Source organism: Furipterus horrens, unplaced genomic scaffold, assembly GCF_987537825.1.
Source record: "Furipterus horrens unplaced genomic scaffold, mFurHor1.1.pri manual_scaffold_17, whole genome shotgun sequence".
Taxonomy (NCBI): domain Eukaryota; kingdom Metazoa; phylum Chordata; class Mammalia; order Chiroptera; family Furipteridae; genus Furipterus; species Furipterus horrens.
The window spans coordinates 27718617-27743165 of NW_028327187.1; the positions used below are offsets into that span (position 1 = coordinate 27718617).

General features: G+C 33.5%; 1 protein-coding gene and 1 pseudogene across 1 annotated transcript in view; one reads left to right on the forward strand and one right to left on the reverse strand.

Moving 5' to 3' along the window:
* ZNF280C (zinc finger protein 280C) overlaps positions 1 to 24549 on the forward strand; it is a 56861-nt gene that overhangs the window by 11020 nt on the left and 21292 nt on the right. Inside the window, 9 exon segments of the mRNA XM_090264520.1 lie at positions 3846 to 3908; positions 4005 to 4138; positions 8325 to 8439; positions 11360 to 11524; positions 11670 to 11773; positions 14463 to 14683; positions 17975 to 18132; positions 18805 to 18905; positions 19653 to 19799. Of these exon segments, the coding sequence (XP_090120646.1) occupies positions 3846 to 3908; positions 4005 to 4138; positions 8325 to 8439; positions 11360 to 11524; positions 11670 to 11773; positions 14463 to 14683; positions 17975 to 18132; positions 18805 to 18905; positions 19653 to 19799 (1208 nt within the window).
* LOC149990744 (U2 spliceosomal RNA) lies at positions 4364 to 4479 on the reverse strand (annotated as a pseudogene).

Here is a 24549-nt window from a genome sequence, read left to right on the forward strand (position 1 = left end):
TCACAGTGTCATCTTGATTTAAGGCTACAAAATAAACAGGCACTGCATGATTATACAATCTGGTTTGTATATCAACATAGGCTATAATTTCTCACCATAGCCATTTTCCAGCCTCTCCTGATTATATTCATAAAGGAGGAGGGCCTGGTCTTCAGTCTGTGTACTCCAATAATGCAGGCAGTCAGCACACTTAATCCTCAAGGCTTTCTGGCAGAACATGACCAGTTTCCTTGTGGATTATTAGATTTCAATTAAAGAAATTAGACTTCACGTTTTAATAATGTTGAAGATATTGATACTTCCTTAAATGTACAATAAAAATGTGTAAAGTGCAGAGGAACAACATACTGAATATCAAGGGAGAAAGAGGAAACAGGGTTTATCCCATTGTAGTTATTTTTTAAGCCAGGAGAACTTACAAAAGAATGTCGCCACCATATCAGTGTTTTCTTACTTACCATGGCAGTGCTGCATACTAGTGTGCTTGAGAGACAAGTTTTTAATTTTCTGAAGGCCTACTACTTTCTTCTCTTGACTCTAAACTAGAAATAGCACTTCTCTTCAGTTCCATCAGAGATAGAATAATTTAATCCTCAAAATATTTCTTGTGGCAAATTTGAGAGGTGCTAAGTGGAGTGCCATTTCAATTATAAAATGAACTAGGCATGTCATTATGTTTGTTGTTGATAGTGGAACAGAACGTTGCATTCCTTTGTTTCCTAGTCACCATGATTATACTGACATATTACCATGTTTCAAAATTATTCAAATTATCTTATTGAAAGCATGATAGTTCAAATTAGATCTGTATCAATTGTAAATGACTGTTAACAGTACTTAACTAGAATAAAGTGTATTAGTTTTTTAAAAGATTTTATTTATTCTTAGAGACGGGGGAAGGGAGGGAGAAAGAGTGGGAGAAACATGAATGTGTGGCTGCTTCTCAATATTTATATAGAACTACCATGGGGGCATGGGGGAGGGGTTAAAAACTTTTGTTAGATAGACTACTGTCACCAAAAAGTACTATGCAAATAACTCTTTAAAGCTTTTTAAATACCTTGAATTTCTGAATGAAAACAATATCAAGTTTTTACAGATTTTTCTCCTAGATGACTTCTGTAGTGCTTAGTCATAGAGGACTGCATTCCCATTATTTTTTTTTAAACTCTACTTTGGTGTGGCCCTTTACTTTATAAATTATTTTTATGAAGATCTGGTTCTTTTCTATAAGAGGAAACAAAGGAAAAATTTTGAGGTTTTGTGGGATTTATTTTACTTTTGATTTAACCTTTGTTGTATTTTTTCCATTACTATTTACTCCCCTTATCCCTCCCTTCCCCCCAGCAATCACCACACTGTTGTCCCCATCCATGAGTCCTTTTTCCTTTTTGCTCAATCCCTCCACCCCCTAACCTTCTCCCCCCATAGCTGTCATCTGCTCTCCGTCTATGAGTCTGCCTCTGTTTTCTTTGTTAATTCAGTTTGTTCATTTGATTCCACATGCAAGTGAAATCATATGGTATTTGTCTTTTTCTCACTGGCTTATTTCACTTAGCATGATGATGTTCTCTAGGTCCATCCATACTATTGCAAAGGGTAAAATTTTCTTTTATGGCTGAGCAGAATTGCATTGTATAAATATCCCGTAGTTTTATCGACTCATCTTTGATGGACACTTGGGCTGCTTCCATATCTTGGTGATTGTAAATAACACTGTAATGAACATAGGGGTGCTTATGTTCTTTCGAGTTAGTGTTTTGGGTTCCTTCAGATATATTACCAGAAGTGGGATTGCTGGGTCAAAAGGCATATCCATTTTTAATTTTTTCAGGTATCTGCATACCTCAAAAAATTAACAATTTCTACAGTGGCTGCACCAGTCTGCAATCTGTGGGGTTTTTAAATTTTAATTTCTGTGTGTGTGTGTGTGTGTGTGTGTGTGTGTGTGTGTGTAACATATATGTATGTATCTATGTATATATATTTTACATTCAGTATTATTTTGTATTAGTTTCAGGTGGACAGCATAGTGTTTACACAGTCATATATTGAATACCTTACATATGTTCCTCCTGATATTTTCAGTACCCCCATGGCACCATACGTAGTTCTTAAAATATTACTGACTATATGTATTCCCTGTGCTGTACTTTACATCCCCTTAACTACTCTGTAACTACCAATCTGTACTTCTCAATCCCTTCATCTCTCTCCCAGTCCCCCTAACCCCCTCCACTCTGGCAATCACCAGTCTGCTCTCTGTGGTCTAGTAGTATGTTTCAGTTATGTTGCTTGTTTATTTTATTATTTAGATTCTACATATAAGTGAAATCATATGGTATTGTCTTTCTCTAATGGACTTACTTCACTGAGCATAATACCCTCTAGGTCCATCCATGCTGTCACAAATGATAAGATTTAATTCTTTTTTATGACTGAGTAACATTCCATTCTATGTGTGTACCACCACTTTTTATCTGTTTGCCTATTGGTAGGCATTTGGGTTGCTTCCATATCTTGGCTATTGTAAATATAGCAATGAACATGAGAGTGCACATATTTTTTTGAATGAGGGTTTTAGGTTTCTTCAGATATATACCCAGAAATAGAATTGCTGGGTCATTAGATAGTTTCATTTTTAATTTTCTTAGGAACCTCCACACTGTTTTCCATAGTGCTTACACCAATATGCATTCCCGTCAAGAGTGCACTAGGGTTCTATATTCTCCACATCCTCACCAACACTTCTTGTTTGTTGATTTATTGATGATAGCCATTTTGACAGGTGTGAGGTGATGTCTCATTGTGCTTTTAATTTGCATCTCTCTGATGATTAGTGACAGCATCTTTTCATTTATCTGTTGGCCATTTCTGTGTCCTCTTTTGAGAAGTGTTTATTCAGGTCCTTTGCCTATTTTTTCATTAGATGGTTTTCTTGGTGCTGAGTTGTACTAGTTCTTTATAAACTTCTCCCATTTAGTAGGTTGTCTTTTCATTTTGTTTATGGGTGTGTTTTTTGTTTTTGTTTTTTGCTGTGTAAAAACTTTTTAGTTTTGGGGATTTTTAAAAAATCTTTGTACCTTTTACTGATTAGCAATTTTAGGGAAAAATCTACTCTTCCAAATTTTCATTTGATTCCTCAATAACCTAGAAGTTATGGGTTCAAGTGGGTACAGAAATGAGCGATCTTAAACTGATCCAGAGAGTCATGTCAGTCTCAGATTTACTTTTGGTGTAGTAGTAGATTTGAGATACTCTGGTCAACTCTGGGTTCAATTTAGTCTGCAGTCTCTGATAGTATTCTTTTTAGAACTCTAGAGTAATGGTATAGATAACCCAGTCACTTTACCCATAATGAATCTTCTAGGCTTTTAGAGGTATGAATGTGGCATGGGGATTAGGGAAGGGCTTGAGTCAGAGGAACACAGGTCTATATGCAACTTTGTTCCATTATCTTTTATATATTACATTTAAATAAATTCTAAAATAAATATATATTTTTCAACTACAGTTTACTTTCAATATTATTTTGAATTGGTTTCAGGTGGGCAGCATAGTGGTTAGACAGTCATACTTTTACAAAGTGCGTCCCACCTCCAACATTTCTAGTACCCACCTGGTACCATACATAGTTACCACAATATTATTGACTACATTCCCTGTGCTGTCCTTTATATCCCCATAACTAGATTGTAAGTGCCAATCTGTACTTCTCAATCCCTTCACTGCTTTCACCCAGTCCCCCAACTCTCTTCCCCTCTGGCAACCACAAGTATGCTCTCTGTATCTATGGGTGCATTTCAATTTTATTTGTTTATTTAAAATAAATATAATTTTTATAGATATTCTGAACAGAGGTAACTCCAGCTCATCTTCAAAGAGAATAAAGAAAGAACTCAATCAAGGTATGGTATTACCATACTGTATTAATTTTAAAGTGAAATATTTTGACAAAATTGGTTGTATAGAAAAATAATTTATTGTGTAATTTTAAAATACAGGTGTTACTGATGCATTGAAGCCTACAGGTCAACGTTACGAAGACCCAACATCAAATCCAGTGGCTGCCTTACCTAGATTTAATCCTGCATCAAAATCTTCGCATGGCTCTGTTATTCAGAATGTGTCTAAACCTGTAAGTGTTTCTGAAACTTCGGCTAGCTCAGGGACACATTGGATATTATAATACCCAGTTAGAATTGTGGTCCATCATAGCTAGAAACCATTTTTGTAGAAGCATAATTGCTATAAGAAAATATCACCATCTTTATGATAGCTCTATCAATTTTCAAACTAATAACTGTATGAACTAACCATCCAGACTTAACAAATCACGCCATTATATTTAGCTTAATTTAAATAGGGATAATATTGAAAATTATGCTATCTGAATAGTATAATCAGTAGTGAACATTGCATAGTGGCAAAATTCTTAAGATAGTACACTTGATCTTAGCCAAAAGGCCAAGAAGCGATAAAATTCTTAGGATAGCTATTCTTCATCGAAAGCTTGTTCTAAGGTCATTGTTGCTGTTTATTCTGGAAACATAGTTTTCAGGAGTTTAGTTTTTAAAATGTTTAACAGAAGTGATAGATAATGGTAATATTTAATATTATTTGTTAGTCTGTTAATATGGAGCTTTGTTCTAAATGCTACATATAAGTTAATCTCATTTAATTCTTGCCACTTTTCTATGAGGTAGGCACAATAATCATCCCCACTTTATAGTTGAGGAAACTGAGGTCCAGAAAGTCTACATAATTTACTCAAGGCCACACAGCTGGTAAATGATGAATTTGCAATTTCAGTCCAGGTTAACCCAGAGATTTTAAAATATGCACATAACACACATCTATCCATACATTTTGATATATACTTTTTAAAATAGAAGCATCACTTTAGAGCAGCAGTATAGACCACAGACTGTTGGGGTTCCCTGAGACTGTGAGGGTACTGTGAAGTTAAAACTGTTACTGTAGCAACACTAAGACATTTTCCCTTTTCACTTGTCAACATTTGCACTGGTGATGCAAGAGCAGTGGAGGGTAAAACTACTCATACCTTAATATGAATCAAGGGAAAGGAACGAAACTATACTAGTAGTTTTTTGTATTGGTGACTGCTGACCACCCACAATAGAAATTTTTTTTCGTTTAAGGATATCTTTAAAGAAATAATAATTTTTACTGATTTTATTAGCTGAACCTTTGAATATACTTCTTAAATATTCTGTGTAGTGAAATGGGTGGGATGCATAAAGCATTTCTGTATCTGCAGTATTGTGTTTTCTTGAGAAAAAGTACTTGTGTGATTTAATACTGTCATTTTTAATGGAATGCCATTTTTACTTGAAAGAATGAGAAAGCATCATATATTAATTATTTATTGCTGAATAACAGTAATACTACAGACTTGGGAGCTTAAAGCCATATACACCTATTATCTCATGGTTTCTGTGAGTCAGCAGTCACGGAATGGCTTAACTGGCTCTTCTGCTTCAAGGTCTCATGAAGCTGCAGTAACATTTAAGACAGCTTTCAAACTCACTAGGTTGTTGGTGGTATCCAGTTCTTTGTGGGTTGTGAGACTGAGAGTGTCAGTGTCTTGCTGTTGTCAGTCACAAAATGCCCTCAGTTCCTTTTATGTAGGCTTTCCTAACATGGCTAGTTGCTTCCTCCAGACCAGCAAAGAAAAGAGTCCTTAGCAGTATGGGCTTTATAACAATCATGTACATCTTGTCACTTTTGCCATATTCTATAGGTTAGACACAATCACAGGTCCCACACATACTCAAGGGAAGATTACACAAGGATGTAAATATCAGAAGGGAGTCGTGGGAGCCACTTTGTCTCTGGTACACAGAGTTTTTCAGTCCTCAAAAGTGTACAAAGTGTGCCTGCCCAACACAGAAAAGCATTAATAGTATTCTTGCCAATGATAAAATTTGAGCTTTGAAGCACAAAAACAATTTTTGTAAACTTGTGTCTGCATCCTGAAACACTTAACAGTAATAATACAAGCCCTGGACTAGTAGTTCAAGAAACCTGGATTGAAAATGAGAGGAGACTGAAGTACTGAATCAGTCTTTGATCCTAACTAGAACATTGTCACGGCCCATCTGGGCCTCCCCTTTCTAAAATCAGAACCTTTACCTAGACTACTGGCTCTCAGATTTGGAGCCTCTCAGCACGCATGGACTGTTTTTAATGTTAAAAAAAAAAAGTAATAGGTGTACCTGAAGATAGCAGGCTGCCAGAAATGCAAAAACTATTTGATTTTAGCTGGAATCAGATTAACTTAGTGGTTTTCTCACACTGTCCTAAGCTGTTTGGCACTTGGGGGAGAAAACAAAAAGGATATATCATGATTTAAACACAGATAAATGAAAATGATTTCTACATTGGACCCAGGGAGAAAGACTAGCAGAGTAAAGGGGTGGTATCTTTCATGTTAGAAAAGTTAGAGAAACTAGAGCTCATTCAAACTCAGAATTTTTGTTTCTGTGAGCATGGCTGTTTAATCAAAGCTCTCCAATCAGGTTCCCAGTCCTGCTTTTAGAAAATAGAGCTTTTCTTTAAAGAAAAAAAAAAAGATTTTTTTTTTTTTTTTGTCAGTTCTATGGGGTGAGGTGAGGCCTGGATGCGATACATATTTTTTAAAAAACTCTCCAGATGACTTTAATGTGCAGCCAGGGTTGAGAAGGACCCATATATGTTCTTGAATGAATTGAGAATCTTAAGTAAGGGACTTTCCTCTGAAATTTTAAAACTTTCATTCTCTTTACCTCACCAACTCTTGAGCAAGGAGATAATTATTATTGTTCTTTTTAAAGTTAGTGTCATATAGCTTAAGGGCACAGGCTTTGTAATCAGGCCCACCTAGGTTCTAATTCCAGTTTTATTATCAATATAGCAAGCTGGGTTGTACTGGGAACCTTATTTAACCATACTTAAGTTTGCCTATTTATAAAATGAGAGATAATATTAGGTCTTTATTAATACTGTTATGATACTACTTGATAGAATACATGTACTGTGAAAAGGGCAGATACATTTTAAATAGACAATAATTGGAGGCTCTTATTTCAGTTGGAAAGGTGAATAACTTGAACCTTAGAAGTGACTTGCCCAAGGTTTCATTGTTAAATAAATGGATGGGTATTATGAATCCCAGTCTGTTGTATATTGTACCTTACCATTTGTAGTTTGTATCTTTCTAAACTTAAAAGATTCAAAAAACTTCCCATTTGGAGAATTATTTTAGCATGTTATTTGTTGAATAATGTACCTGCTTAATTGATGAGAGTTATTATCTAGGAAAGGGTTTAAAGTATTAACTTTATTTTGAGGAACTTCTGTTGAAGAACTATTTTGGATATTTGGAAAAAATATCTACCTTGCAAAAAGATTGTGGTTGGTTACAATTAAGTCATAAAATCATTATCAATTTTATATAATACCCATTAAGGCTCTGATGCAGAAATATGCCTGCTATATCTCAGTTCTAGGAATAGAATGGTTTGGGTCACTTCAATATCTGTCTCCATAACTTCTTAACAAACGCATGTCAACAGAAAACTTAGGAGCAAAGTAAGATTCTTAAAACCTGATTGTCTCTCAACTTGTTAAGCAAAAAACACTCAAACAAAATTCTTATATTCCCATTATAAAGGTAATTTGTATGGGAGGTAGAAAAGAAACAGAAGAGAATGCAGACTGTATTTTTATTATGTTTCTACAAATGGTTGGATGATATATTCTATATACCACACTATCGGGGTTATATTTTACGTGCAGATTACTGTTCTTTGTCATTGGATATTTCTCAAGAACATGATGCTGCATGATAAGTCTGTGATTTAATTTAACCATTTCTCCATTGTTGGACATACAGGTTTTCATTTTTTGCTGTAACAAATAATTCTGCGTTAAATATTTCCATGTCCTTAGCATGAATTCTTGAAATCAGAATATTTGGATTGAAGGACATGAACTTTTTAAATCCCTTATTAGATACTGCCAAAACTTCTTGCAGAAAAGTTTTACCAAAATATAACTTCTACTTTGCCAAAAATATCATCACTTAAATTATAACTTTTATTTCAAATTAATTTTATATTTCCAGAATAATAATTATAATAATCCAGAGAGTTCCCAAATAGCCCTTACTCAGTTGATGCTGATTTGACAGAGAGTAATAATTACCTTTGTATTTTATTACTTAGTAGTAATTGAGTCATAAGGTTATCTTTATAGTAGTGACACAGTTAAAATTACCTTTATAGAAGTTTATGAAACAAAATAATTATAATTTTTTACAGGGTTTTACAAAGAATTCAACCCAAGTTGAATCGGATAATTCTTCAGATATACTGTATGATCTGACCCAGGACACAGCACCACTGTCTCATGACAGCTCAACCATTTATATGGAAGGTTCGGATTAGCACTTTTTTATAAATATAATAAAAAAGTGATCTGATGAATATATGTGTGGAATGAATTTCTGTTTTGAAGCCCATACCTTCATGTTAAATTATTCATATATTATAAGATGGAAGCTAATAGTTTATGAATGCCTTTCATGGGTGATTTTATATAACATCATATTTAATAAGAGAATATTTTCTTTCTGTTAGGTTTACTAACATGTAGTCTTGGAGCTCATTCTCACCTGGAACCAGCCATTGGCTGAAAAAAAACTTAATTTCTGCCCTAACACTACAGATTTTCTAAGTATTAATTATTTGGAAGGTCTGTTATGAGAAAAATTACATGGTTAGTTGATTTCCTCACAGGCTAGTTAGTGCCTTTTTATCCAAATAAATGATGTAGATGTGATAGCTATATATAATTATAGAGTGGTATTATAAAATGGCAGTACTGAAGAAACATTGATTTACACGCAGTAAAATTTCAGTAAATATCCATTTAAGGAATAATCAAAATTTCCAATTGAAGAAGAGTTACCATTCTTTGTATACCATAACAAAGTTCTTTATTATTGTTAAATTAGTATGCCTTGAAAGAATTTTTGTCTCGTTGAAAATTCCCTATAATCAAAGCAATTACTATTTCTATATTTGCAAATTTGATATATTTCAGTAAATGGAGCTAGGTTCACAAGAATTTTTTTGCATTGAACTTTACTTCACAAGTTAATATGTATTTGCCAAACCAAAATAGTAAGAAATTTTTATTAATATGTGTACCAAAAATATTTCCCGTTCTGATAATACTTGGTTTGATGGTCACCTATCTAGGTGTACTTATATAATCAGTAAAATAGCCAAGATCCAAAATAAATGAGCAGAAAAAGTACTTGTCTGAAATCTGATTTTATAAAGCACATGGTCTTTATTTTATTTCTCACCTGAAGACATTTTTTCATTGCTGTTAGAGAGGGAGAGATGAAGGGAGTGAGAGATATCAATATGAGAGAAAAGTACTGGTTGATTGCCTCAAGTACACACCTGGACCGGGAACCGAATGCACCCGGACCAGGGACCGAACCCACAACCTAGGCCTGTGCCCTGACCAGGAATCGAACCCTCAACCCTTCGGTGATGGAAGGACACTCCAACCAATTTAGCCACGCTGGCCAGGGCAGCACATGTTCTTTATTCATAAAAAAAAAAAAAAAGCATGAATTCTTGAAGTTACTAGGGGGTAAAGACAGTGACTCGTACTCTCTATAAGTTGTAGTATTACAAGGAGTGGCATTGCCCTACTAGTAAATGAGGTTATAGTCGATTAGGAAGATGCAGGTTTCAGACTCTATTCTAAACATTTTTGTGGCCTTTATCAAGTCAACTAACCTTTTTACACCTAATTTTCTCATATTATTAAAATAGATACTTTTATTTTTCTCACAAAATGCATTCATTCTTCAGACCTGAAATCAGCCATTTGGAGATAGAATTTTAATTCTTGCTCTGCTTATCTCAGAGCATTTTTGAGGCTCAAATGAGGTAAGTGAGAAGTGAGAAATAACATTAAGGTCTTATAGGACTTGATAATAAACAGTTGTTAGCATGGTAATTATGGATGCTAATATGTGCTGTCTGTTCCGAAGAATGATTAATAGACTTCTGTCTAGGATGATCATAGAAGGTTCTTGGAGAAGGTTGGACTTGAACTTTATTTTGGAGAATGAGAATAGGATGTTATTGGCATCATTGAGGATAGTGAACAGCACAAGTCAAAGGCAACAGATATAAGTAAGTTAAAGAAAGAGTCAGAATTTAAAACTATTGAGCTCAGAGTGATTTTATTTAACTTGAAGATTTACCCATACTTTAAAGAATTTTATATAAAAGTCTATTTTTACTGTACAGCCTGCTAGATTATCAGTTGCCGAGTCCAAAATACCAGCACTCATTGGTTGTTCAGGTAATGTAAGCATCTGAGAAGAATGTAAGTGTGATTACACAAAAATAAGTCCCAAGTGCCTGCAGTATAGCTGTTGGTAATTGTGTGTTTGAAGATGGAAAAAATTATTTCTATGTTATCTTAAAAAATGAAACAGGTTTGATGTGAAGTTTTAGAATTTTTATCACAAACTACAACTGTGAATTATTTTCTGAAGGATTTCTGCTGAATTTGGTTATAGCCTAAATAGCCCTACTTCTCTTGCAAATGCCCTGAATTGCATCATCTTTCAGCTTTTAAGGTTATGTTTTTCAAACTCAACTTTTTAGCAATGAAACCTCTTATTTAAACCAAATTTTATTTAAAAGTCTGACTTTGAAAAAAGGTAAAAGGGGAGTTTATCTAACATTCTCACTGTATTTCCTAAGGCAGAACCATTAGACTCAAGGTAATAAACATAGTTTAAACTACCAGTCAGGTTGTTAAGTGGAAGAAGAACTAACTTGAGTTTTCCATTAAATATCTTTGATTTTTTATAAGTATCTTAAAAGGTTTCTCTAAATTTCTAGAATATAAATTGTTTTTGTTTAAAAGCACAAATGTATGCATCTAAAAATAAATTTATTTTTGGAACTGAGTGTAGAATATTCTCTGGTTTAATTTTGGGGAGGTATTTTTTGGTCTGACTTTTCATGGTACCTATTTATATAATTTGTTCAAAAAGCATCTTCAGAATTTTTTGCTTACAAGTTTATTTCATGAATTTAAATATGTATAGTCCATAATCACTGTTTGTGCAATTTCTACCTATTGATTATATAAACTTTATTCTTGTCATTTGTATGATATGGTAATTCAGTTGTATTACCTCTAATTTAGCTCTGAAGTATCTTAGTTTTAAATATAAGACCATTTTAGTAGCATTTGTAAGTAGTGTTCTATATTAAAATATTTACAAATATCTTTTTTACTTTTTAAATTGTAGCTCTGGATGAAACTTTCCCTATAATAAAACATTCTTTTATAGCAAGCAGAATTAATCCAAAAAAGCCAAAGACCAGCGAAGATGTTTCTGAAATAGATTCTTGTACTTCATTATCTTTAGACAGTTCTCCTTCAGTCACATCCTCCCCAGTTATGACATCAAAAGGTAAATATGAATATGGTATATAAAAAATAAATTCTATTTATACATAACAAATTTAACAAATTGTGATAAAACTTAAAAGTATTACTGGTTGTTTAAGGTTTAAAAAATAAAAATTTGAGTCATAAAAATCCTTAATTTATTTTAGATACCTCTTCAATTGAACATAAAACTGGAATGCTTTTTCAAAGATCTTGTCCAAAGTGCAATGTTCAGTTCAATCTTTTGGATGCTTTGAAATATCACATGAAGGTAAAACTTTTTTCAAAATTTTATTTTTAGAAATACAAATATTTGAAAATATTAAGGATTGATATATAGTAAATGCTAGTTTGTCCAGGCATTTAGATAATTCTCCTCATTGGTCTTTTCATGTAACTTAAGTAAAAATTCATATTCATAATGATCATCTTCATACAAGACTTGAAAATTAAGTATATACACTACAGTATATGCATATTGTATTTTAATTTTTAATGAAAATTACTAATCAGAATATTTTAGTTGCTTTATCTTAATATGAGTTAAAAATTCCTTTTCCTTTTTTTTTGTCCATTATGACATATATGTCATCTTAATGAAAATTTTAGTTTTGCATTTTAATTTTCAACACTCAGGCATAAACTCCTAAATGGTGAGACATTTCGTATTATTAAAACGGTAGTTTTAACTCAGTCCAGAATGTAGGTTGCATAGTTGTTATAAATTAATTCTAGCTTTATATTGGAGTAGGAAGCTCTTGGAATTTAGGTTTTTGGTAATTTTCTAAGTATTAATGAAGTATGAGGTTTAGGTATCACTCCTCTTAAAATATTTTTGTAGCTATTACAGTGTTATGTGTGTCTGTGGAAAGATGATCTGTATTGTTGCATGCCCAGTATAAATGGCAGGAAGGAGAAAAGGCAGTTTAGATTATATTCAGGAGAGAAGGGATAAGAAAAGTACAAGGCAAAGAAGCAAATTAGGAAAAGTTATTACTATTTTAAAGATTGACAGATTTTTATTGAAATTCAGAATATTACAAAAATAATAAGAAAAGGAACATCCCAAAATTCCAAATGCAATTTTTTTTTCTTATGCAAAACTGTATTTGATTTCTCACTCTTTCCACCTCTCTGAGTGACTCCTGCTGACTGGACTTTGGGTTTTGGTTTTATATAAGAAGTAATTTCTACAAGTGCTTTCAGTTTTCTTACCTATGTAATATTGTATAGAGATACTTGATGTTTTTATATTTTGTATTAGATAGAGGGAAAAAAGGGGCTGAGTTTCTTAGTTATTTTTAGTTTACTTCACTTTGGGAGTAATATAGTCATATGACTCAAAAAGTGTAAGAAGGTATGCAGTGAAAAATCTCAACCTCATTTGCCTAGTTCCCAATACAACCCAGAAAGGAAATAATTTTTATTAATTTGTATCCTCTTTGACTTGGTTTCTGCATATGGAGGCACACTTAAATGTTCCAATGTTTTGTTCATTTTACACACAAAACATAGCATATTATATATACTCCTGCATCTGGAGAAAGTGGCAAACATTCTCTTAACATGTAGCTTTTATTGTAGCATTGCTTATGATTAAAACTATGGGAGATATATCAGTTCAACTTTTATAATATTACAGTAGGGATTTCCATTTTAAAAATAATGTGAATGTTATTTGGAAACTTCAAAATAAGGGGTGTTTTGGGGGGAGGTATGGAATTTGATAGTTATCAGTTAGATCTAATGTATTGATATGTTATTCAGATTCCTATATATTCACTTACATTTGTCTACTTATTTTTTCATGGTTTGAGGTTTCAATGTCTTACATTATCACTACTATTTTCTTTGATGTCTTCCAGTCCTGTCTTACAATTGTTGCCATTTAGGATATAGGTGAACCTATGTTTTTTAACTTCATTATGAATGTACCCTCTCATGTTTTTATAAACTGTCTCTGTTTTGGCCTGGATTCTATTTTGTTTGATATCAGGCTCACCAACCTTTGATTCCTTATGATGTTCATTTGCCTGTTATATTCTTTTATCTTTTTTTATTTTCAACCCTTCCTAATCAATTTTTGTTGTTGTTGTTTCTTGCTTTCACCAGTTTTTTTTTTCTTTTGTGATCATACATGAAATTTCTTATTGGTTGAGTTAAACATTTGTATTTATTGATAAGATAGATTTCATTGGTCTTGATTCTGTCATAATTTTTCTTGTGCTTTATTTTTTAGTCTTCCACTTTGTGATTGCATTGTGTTTAGGAAAGAGTTTTTCTGAATGAATAATAGAGAAATTCTATAACTGCAAATTGTATACAGTAAGGGAATTAGTTTCATCTCATTGACAATAAAAAGCTCAAGAATGAAAATATTCCTCATTAGGGTCAGTTTATATGCAGTCTTGATTTTTTTTTCATGAGGTAAATTTCCATGATATTTCAGCATTCTAGAAAGACTTTGTCGCGGTTTTCAGGATGCAACTGATGATTCTTTCCTTGTGTCCCACACATTTTCTAGGCACCTTAAGTCTGGGGAATGGCAATTTAACCTGTGCTCAAAGTCCAGTTCCAACCATACTTTACTGAAATACTACTACTATATTAAACTATTTTGAAACATATGAAATGTTTGATTGTTGGCCAAGTTGCAAATTATTATTAGATATTTACATCAGTAAAATTTAATTGAAAGGAAAAAGGTAGATATATAGCCATCCTTGATCTTAAGGTTTTCTGTTTGTTTAAATCTTTATTAAGATTAAAAAGGGTGTATATTGCTTGAATTTTTTAGACTGTGTAAAGAAAGAAGCCAACATTTTGGTGAATATCTTTCCAGATATAGTGCCGAGCATAGTTTTACATGAGCTGGCTCTAGATTTAAACACAAAATCAATTTTTTGTTACCTAATTTTTAAAAGAGATGTAAGTATGGCTTATATGTTTTTGTCTTTCAGCGTTGTTGTCCAGACATGCTAAATAAATTTTTGGAGATGATTAAAGTAGAAATATCAAGTACTGAAAATAAAGATAAGACTGGTACAGAGAAAGAAAAGTTGATCATGTTAGTTAGTGACTTTTACTACGGAAAACATGAAGGAGATGTTGACAATGAGCAGAAAACTTACACAACGTTTAAATGCTTCAGTTGCTTGAAAATTCTTAAAAATAATATTAGGTATGTAAATACTTCTGTTTCTGTTTGAAAATTGGGATGCTACAGATGTAACTATCGTATCTTTTTTCTTTTTTTTTTTTTTTTTTTGCCATCTTAGCTAAGCAATTTTAACACTTCTACAAAGAGCAAAGGCAGATTATCATGTTGAAAAGCCTTTGTCCTTGTAGTTCAGGATTTTGGCAATTGGGTCCACTTATTTGTATTTCTTTCCGATAACTTAAGAAGCAGCAATTTATTTTAACCTAGGGGAAAATTGCTTTTTTACCTCTATCATTAACCTAGGAGTTTCCATGGGATATTGTTATTTTATAGTTGCTTTTACTTTTTCTATCACAAGAAGAACCACTTAATCCAGTTTGACCTCCTTCATACTAGTTTTATTTAATGCTCTAATTTTTGAATTCATATTTATAACTTCTAACACATTTACCTTGTGGAGAAAGTGATCTTTTTTGGTGATTTTCTTTAGAGGAGTATCAGTTCTTTGAAATATGTCTGCTTTGATTTTATAATTTAGCACATTTTAAAAGTAGAGATTTAATTCTCAGTGGAATTTTGAAGGTTTTACATATGTATATGCTTTAAATTTTGGGAACTTGTACTTTGCAGTCTTTGAGTTATATAACATACTACATATATATCTCCTAGGTGGGATAGTAATAAGAACAACATAACAAGACATCACTAGGTATTTTTTGTTGTTTATACCATATAGCCTGACAATGTTTTCCAACATTTTATTATAAGAATTTTCAAATATTCAGTCAGCAAAGTTGAAAATTTTACAGAGGACATCTGTATGTATTTACCCACTTCAGTTCTACCATCAACATTTTACTATATTTGTATTACTACATATTTATTCATCCATAGACCCATATGATTTTTTTATACTTTTCAGAGAAAATTTGCAGATATCAGTGCTCTTCCCTAGCATCAAATACATATACCTATATTGTGACACAAACATATGTAAACTTCTAAAAATATTTACCCTTGATAACCATTATTTGTAACTAATATTCTTTGGCGTCCTGTAGGTCATTTGTAAGCCCAGAATTCATTTTATTTTCTGGTGAATTTTGGGTTTAGAATGAAGTATTTAGAAAAACATTGAAATATACTGTAATATAACCATAGATCAAATTATGAATATTACATTTTGTGTAGGGCTTTATAGTTTCCAGAGATTTTTTAAATATTATTTATATGAGTTTTCACACTTCTTTACCTCGTTTTTATCAAGCCCTAACAGCCATCAATTGCTAACTGGTCTCAGTAGCTTAAACAGAAGAGAAGTTGTACTTCGAGGTGTAACACTGAAACACTGACCTTCTTTCATGTTTTTACCATTTTTATGGTAAAATACATCAGAAAATAACATTAGACATTTTTGTAAAATTCATGGAAAGTAGCTCATGGTTAGGTTCCTTATTACACTTAAATGTTATGCATATGATATTAGAAGTTCTTTTTAGCAAAATATTTTTGGCTTTTTCTTTTAAGATTAGTCATTTAATATTAAACAAGAAATTTTCTGTTTTCATTTCAAAAGACTGGTTACAGATTTCTAGATTGTCAGACTCTAGAAATTTAAAGCTAACCATATTTTATAAGATTTAGGAATTTTGTAGCATTTTGCCATATAATTCAGTAAATGAAAACTGAACAGTAAATATTGTCATATGTGTTAAATAACATTTTACCTTAATAGTAAAAACTAGGATGGCAAATTGTTGATTTTAGAGAATGGTAGAAGCTAATAGCTCAAAATTTCTATCCTGTCCTATCAATATTGCTGAATATGTTTTTTTCTACTTTGAGTATAACCAATGTAGGGCTGTTTTATTCTGAGAATAGCCTTGTTAGGAGTTTCAGCAGTGTGAGCTGCTGATGGGGGCATTGTAATAATTGAAAGATAGCTAGTTGATTAAGAGATAAATTTATACAAATGTATTTTATTTCTTAAAGTCATGAGCTGAAATTTTAATGGCTCCTGACCTTTGTATGTAAATATTTAGGCAATACTGAAATTTTTAAATTAGATTTGAATAGAGATGAAGTTAAAATGAGAGGAAAAAGGCATTTCAAATTGTACTATAAATGGCTCTAAAATAAATAGTATTTTGGAAGTGTGGAAAGATAAACGTTAAAGCCTCCATGATTGCTATCTAGCTTGATGACATCACTTCATTTCATTACCTTTAAGGACTAATAGTGAATAATGGTTAATATTCGACACAGTCTTGTTATTTTGATGGAATAACTTTATTTTCAAATTCAGTAAAAAGTTTCAGAAGGTCTTTGAAATAGATATGCCTGTTTCTGTAGTACTCTCTGCCATTGAAGGTCATACTTCCTTCCTATAACAAGCCTTTTTGGGAATCTGACATAGTAGAATGTAGAACTAAATGGATGGTATCGTACCAAAAAGGTCATAGCCTGCAACTTAAAAGGAATAATTTGTGCTAAAAGGAAATTAGTATCATTAGATAAATTATCAGTATTAAAATTGCTGTTACATGCATTTAGAAACCAAGACATAAATAAAAATACTAATAAATTTTCCTTTAAGCAGTTGAAACCTTTATTTTCTATCTTTAAGACCTTCAAAAGATTTCTCTCCTGACTTTATAATAACTGTTTTTGGTGGTAGGGTTTCCATCCTTTAAGTATTTTGTTTTAAAACGTATATAGTACTTCATATATAGAAAAGAACCCTGCTGTTGTTCTTTACAATTTTTTTAATGTTGCATATTAATGTTGGTACTTTATAAAAAAATTTTTAATTAAAAAATTTAATCTGAAATAATGGTGGAGAGTTCTAGCAAATTATTGGTATTTAATATTAACTATTATTTAAAGAGATTATTTTATACAAATAGATTTACTGAGCCATTTAATGAATGTGATTATTTAAAGTGCACACTTTTCGCCCTGGCTGGTGCGGCTCAGTGTGTTAAGTGCCAGCTTGTGAACCAAAAGGCTGCCAGTTCGATTGCCGGTCAGGGCACATGTCTGGGTTGTTGGCCAGGTCCCTGGTTGGGGGTGTATGAGAGGCAACCTATCGATGTTTTTGTCCCTCTCTTTCTCTCCCTTCCCCTCTCTCTATAAAATAAATAAAATCTTAAAAAACTAAAGTGCACACTTTTCTAAAGGACTTTATGGCTCAGAGATATTATTTTGAGTAATACAGCTGCTTTTTTAACATTTGGGTTTAATATACTTATTTGTGAGGTTTTTCATTGGTTATAAATCTGAATATTTGTACCTGTTGACAATTATTTATAGGTTTATGAACCACATGAAACACCATTTAGAACTTGAGAAGCAGAACAGTGAGAGCTGGGAAAGCCACACCACCTGCCAGCACTGTTACCGTCAGTATCCCACACCATTCCAGCTGCAGTGTCACATTGAGAGTACACACACACCTCACGAGTTTTCTAGTAAGTCACAATTTCACTGAAGTCCTTAACATTAATGATTTTCATCATCTAAACTATGAGGAACCCTTAAGAAATCTGATAGAAAAATAAGAATAAGAAATAGACTTTGTAGTTTGAGGGCAAAATTGAAAAACAAGTTTTAACTTGTAGAAACTTTTCAATAAAATTATTTACTAAAATTGAAGTTCCTCTTGTAAATAGGGCATAACTCATGCATTGTATATAAGGGGCTAAATTAAAAATCCAGATTCCCTGGTTTGAAAATATGAAATCAGTGGTCTTGATTTATATTCTAATAAGAAAAGTAACTTAAATGAAATCTAAAATAAGAGAGCGTGGAGTTAGCTTGGATTCAAATTCTAGTTCTGCCTCTCAGTAAAACTGCAAGCTCTCAGGCAAGTTACTTAATATTTCTGTGCCTCAGGTTCCTCATCTGAAAAATGGGAATGAAAATAGCAGTACCTTTCTCAACAATGTAATGGGAATTATTAAGTAAGCTAATATAAGTAAAGTTCTTAGAATAGCATTAACAGAGTTAACTAGAATTGTTGGAACCACCATCACTATTACTATTATTATTATTACTTGTTGCTGTTGTCATAGGTGTACATAATGACCCTCTTACTTATATACATCCTTAATATGGTGCATTGTGTTTTTTTCCAATTTCAGCTATTTGTAAAATCTGTGAATTATCATTTGAAACAGAGCATACTCTTTTACAACATATGAAGGACACTCATAAACCCGGTGAAATGCCATATATTTGCCAGGTACACACATTTTATTCTGTACTTAGGTGTTCATTTAATTATGTGCCATGAAATAACGTTGTTCTTTTGAAGTTTGAAAATTGAAGACCCTCTTCAATCATGGAAACTACTGTGGTTTAACTCACATAACTGTGGGTGATGGGTTGGATTTGGCCTGCAGGTCATAGTTTACTGAACCCTATACTAGAAAAACAAAATACCCTATTGGAAAAAGACAAACATACAGACTTTCTTACCAAGTAGGGAAGAATACAGACATGCCAGAGAAATACTAAATGATGTTTGTTATGGGGAACTCAAGTAAATGTTTTGTGGCCATTATTTTTCCAAAATTCAAAGTGGTTCCCAATAAGATAGCAAGATAAAGACACATTGCCTCTGTCATATCCTGGGTGCTATTTAAAATCCAAAGAAGAGAATACTCCATTTTGGATAGCAGGATAAACTTTATAGGATAAGAGGTGTCCCAAGTTTGAAAGTTCAAGTCTAGGGAGTGGGTAGTAGACCTGAAAAGAAAGGAATCTAACTTAGGAATATATTCTTAAACTTTGAATGGTAACTTTTCTGTTTTGAAGATTATCATTATTACTTACATTAATAAGTTCCTTCATTGTATAGGCAGCAAACTGAATTAGTAGAGTGTAATGTTCCTCTGAACAAAGGATTCATCATTGCTACTTTGATGTATTTGCTACTTTGATGATTTATAACTTTTCAAGTTAAACTAAACCTTCTTTATATTTCTAGGTTTGCCAGTTTAGATCATCAACATTTGCTGATGTAGAAACTCATTTTAGAGCATCCCATGAAAACACAAAGAACTTGCTATGTCCATTTTGCCTCAAAGTTAGTAGAATGGCAACCCCCTACATGAATCATTACATGAAACATCAGGTGAGATTTCGCAGTTCTTAGTTGTTTGTTTTGTCTTGGTGAAAAGGGTGTGTGTGTGTGTGTGTGTGTGTGTGTGTGTGTGTGTGTGTGTGTGTGTGTGTGTGTGTATAAAACTTAGACCATTGGCTAGATTTGTTCTAGAAGGAAAAGCAAAGTTGTTCCAAATAACATCGTTTACAATTTATGCTGAATTACTTGTGAAACTTCCACTTCCTTTATTTGTCTGCTTCCAGGTGGTGACGAGGCTCATAAACTGAAAATTCTGAAAGATAGGTAGATATAGGAAGCCTACAGTAGAGGGGAAGAGGAAATAGGAGTGCAATATTAAGTTGGATATTTCAGGGGTTTAGGTGGTAAGAATGGAAATGATTTTAAAGGTAGTTAAACAGTAGCAGGGAAAAGTATAAGTATGAACTGAGGAAGATAAGATTGAGGACTCATAATCTTCTTTTTCCTTTTTTCTCTTCAAACTTTATTTCCAATTTCTAGCCCATTTTTTATTATGAAAAGACGTGGTTCTCTTCAGTGACCTGGAACGGTCTTTTGTAGCAGTCACTGAGAAAGGAAACAGCAATGAGATTTATTTCTAGATATGTGAACTATGCCAGAGAATTATGTTTAGGTTATAATTTGTTTTCTGGATGACTTGCCAGTCCTGCTATGTAATTTCTCAGATACTAGTATCAGTGCTTTCATCTTTTCTTTGAATTCTCATTTTATGCTTGCTTGTTCTTTTCCTGACAGAATTAGACCATCCTTTATTTTGGCCAAAAACTTTGATGTAAACCTATTCTTGAGTGTTTGAGAGAGCAATGGTACCTTTGCGAAAATCAGAAATCGTGAATTCACTGAATCTGATTATGTAATCAAAGTTTGCCTCCTCACAGGTCAGCTCATTACATATTATTGATTGCGTTGTCATGGCCCATTTATTCACTGTTGCTTTTAGTTCCAGTCATCTGATAATCATGAAATCGATTTGTAGTTGTTAATTGGAAAAAAATCATAAAAAGCATATTGAAATACATTTAGGATCACCTATGTTATGACAACATGCTTATTTTTTTTATCTTAGTATGCCACCTCTGGCAAAATCTTTCTGTTCTAAGGTTTTTGCACCAAAGTACCATCAGATGTTAATAGATGTTCTACTCTAAAATTGTCCCCAGAAAAAAATTCAGTGAATAGCTAGATTTATAAAATTAAATTAACAGTTTATTTATTTTTAAAATAAGACTTTAGAGCTTTTAATAAGCTAAAAAAAATCATAAATCTCCAAGCAAGGGATATTGTACATATTATTCCCAAAACTTAACATTTCTTGAAGAATAGGATTTGGGAAACACTGGTCTTGGCGCTCTGTATTTCATCTTTTGACTTTTGATTTTGAAAGGAAGTAGGAGATATGAAGCTCTATTTCATTATGAAGCTTTCAACATAACTCTTATCTTTTATGCTTTACTAAGCTCCCAGGTAAAATGTAGATGTGGAGAGAGTAATATATGCTTAGCAAGGTAAGAAAAAGAACGATGGGCCTGCTATATGGACTGTGTTTTCGTAAGTGGTTTGTATGATCTGTGGTCACTTTCCATACCCTGAGTTGTACATATTAACTTGCCATGTATATAGGAAAGAGTTAACCAAGCAGGTCTAAGTTGCTCAAAACGTGCACATTTTCAGAAGGATCTACTTCCATAACTGGCCTTGGCTAATTCCTAGAAAGTGAACCTTTGTTATTAACTGATGAGCGTTTTACATGCCTGCAGCCTTGAACTGTGTTGCACCAGCTTTTCTAGATTATTTGTGAAATATGATTATGGTGAACACTTGCATTTCTTCTGGGAATCGATATGTTTGGTGACTGAACACCATGAAAAAAATCTGGGTTCTTAGACTGAAAAGAGCTTCCCTGCCCGCCCCCACACAAAACCCACTTCATACATCTTGCTAGGGAATTGATTAAGTGTGTCCTATACAACTCCAGTGAGATAAGAGGCTTGGAAACTGGCACCAGTATCCTCCAGACTCCACCCAGTGCACTTTTTTTCCTTTATTAATCCTGCTCTGTGTCCTTTCACTGTACTATATCAGAACTGTGGGTATCACAACTTCTAAGTCTTAAAATTCCTCCTACTAGACCAGCAAACCTGGGAGTAGTTCTGAGGACTGCTGACACACGTGGGTGCCCAATTTTTTTGTAAGTTTCAAGTACCTAAGAGGTAGGCAGTCAGGAGTCAATAGAGGAAAGGCTCTATTAATATGAAAGATCACCAGGCATCCTTCAGATCACTTGCAGTTTGTATAATTGTTCACAGAATACTCAGAAAACATAGCAGGATTATAAGCTTGTAGTTGAGATGATAATTAGTGCAGTTTTAGACAGTAAAAATTGCCGAATCTATAGCCAATTTTATTCCTTTTGAAGACTGTGGTTGTAACTTTTTTGTAAAAGAATATATAATGTTTTGAGTGATTTTAGAGCTAACAATACAGCTTGTATAACTTAAGAAAGGATAAAGAATTTCAGGTGTGTTATATAGCCTCATTAGATCTTTATAATAATAACAGGCAGTTAACATATACTAATCACTTGCCATATGACAGTTACTAGTGCTTTTACTTGTATTGTTTAATCAGCACCACTCTACAAAGCAGGTACGTGGTCATTTTCATTTTATAGATGGGGAAACAAAGCTTTATCGTAAGTTACTTGCTGAATGTCACATTCTATAGTAAATGGCAGAGCCAAAGCTTCTACCTCACAGTCATATTCTTCACTGATATTAGGCTTAAAGGCAGATAGTCAGAATTAACCTTGAAAATCTTTCAAATGACTCAGACAATATAGTATGTTTGTTAGAAGTTTAACAGACAATTTTCTTTGTCCTTGGAATAGACTATTATTGGTTTTGGTTGAATAAATTATGCTATTAAGAAATGTAATTTAGAGGACTTCAGTCAAGATGGAGGCATAGGTAGACAAATATTGCCTCCTCACGCAACCACAAAATGGAATTACAACCAAATCTCAAAACACATATAGCACCCAGAACTGTCAGAAAATAGAATTGCATGTAAGTCTGACAAACAAGGATTTAAAGAAGCCACATTCATCCAGACGTGTAGTAAAGGCAGAGATGCAAGGAGACACGGTGTGGCGCAGAGAGGTGGTGGCAGAATGGGCACAGGTGGTCCCACATTCATGTGTGCTAGATAAAAATTGGGAGGGATACTTTGGGAGCAAGCAATCCCAGCCCCAGGCCAGACTGCACAGCACAGGGTTCCAGCACTGGGAAGATAAATACCTACATTTTCTGGCTGTAAAAACAAGTGGGGGTTGGGGCAACAGAAGAAACTTCCAGATTTTAAGGAAACCTAAACTTCACTTAAAGGGCCTGCATAGTATTAGAACATACACAGACCCACCCACTCTGGGATTCAGTACCAGGGCAGCACCTGGAAGGGCACCAGTTGCATATGGGGAGTGGGGGACTGGAAATGGGGCAAGTGTTGGGCAAACCCCCAAAAGCCAGGCAGCAGCATGGTCCCCTCTTCCCCTTTATCCCCCTTCCTCTCTCAGCTGATAACCCTCCAAATGATCCCCATACCTATGATTCTGTTCCTGTTCTGGTGGTTTGCCTACTTTGTTTTGTTTTTATTTTTATTTTTTAGATTCAGTTGTTGATAGTTGTGAATTTTCATTTTAATGTTCATAGTTTTGATATTCTTTTTTTTAAATAAGTCCCTTTGACATTTTATATAATAATGGCTTTGTGATGATGAGCTCCTTTAGCTTCACCTTGTCTGGGAAGCACTTCATCTGCCCTTCCATTTTAAATGATAGCTTTGCTAGATAGAGTAGTCTTGGTTGTAGGCTCTTGCTTTTCATCACATTGAATACTTCTTGCCAGTCCCTTCCTGACTGCAAAATTTCTTTTGAGAAATCAGCTGAAAGTCTTATAGGCACCCCTTTGAGGTAACTCTCTCCTTTTCTCTTGCTGCTCTTAGATTCTCTCTGTATCTTTAACTTTTATCATTTTAACTGGTGTGTCTTGGTGTGGTCCTCCTTGGGTCTAGCTTGTTTGGAACACTCTGCACTTCCTGGACTTTTATGTCTTATTTCCTTTGCCAAATTTGGGAAGTTTCTTTTCATTATTTTTTCACGTAAGCTTTCAATTTCTTGCTCTTCCTCTTCCTCTTCTCCTTCTGGGACCCCTATGATTTGGATGTTGGTACATTTAAAGTTGTCCCAGAGGTGCCTAATCCTTTCCTTGTTCTTTTCAGTTCTTGTTTCTTCTTTCTGTTCCAGGTGAATGTTTATTTCTTCCTTTTGTTCCAAGTTCTTGATTTGAATCTGGGCTTCCTTCCCATCACTGTTGGTTCCCTGCATATTTTTCTTTCTTTCATTTGTATAACCTTTACTTCTTCCCTTATTTTGTGGCTATGCTCAATCATTTCTCTGAGCATCCTGATCACCAGTGTTTTGAACTCTACATCTGGTAGGTTGGCTATCTCTGTTTCATTTATTATTTTCTGGGGTTTTGTTCTGTTCTTTCAACTGGCCCATATTTCTTTGCCTCCTCAATTTGACAGCCTCCCTGTGTTTGGTTCTGTCTATTGGATAGAACTGCTTTGATTCCATATCTTGGTAGTATGGCCTAATACAGTAGGTGTCCTGTAGGGTCCAGTGGCACAGCCTCCACTATCACCCAAGTTGGGTACTTGAGACATGCCCTTTGTGTGGGCTGAG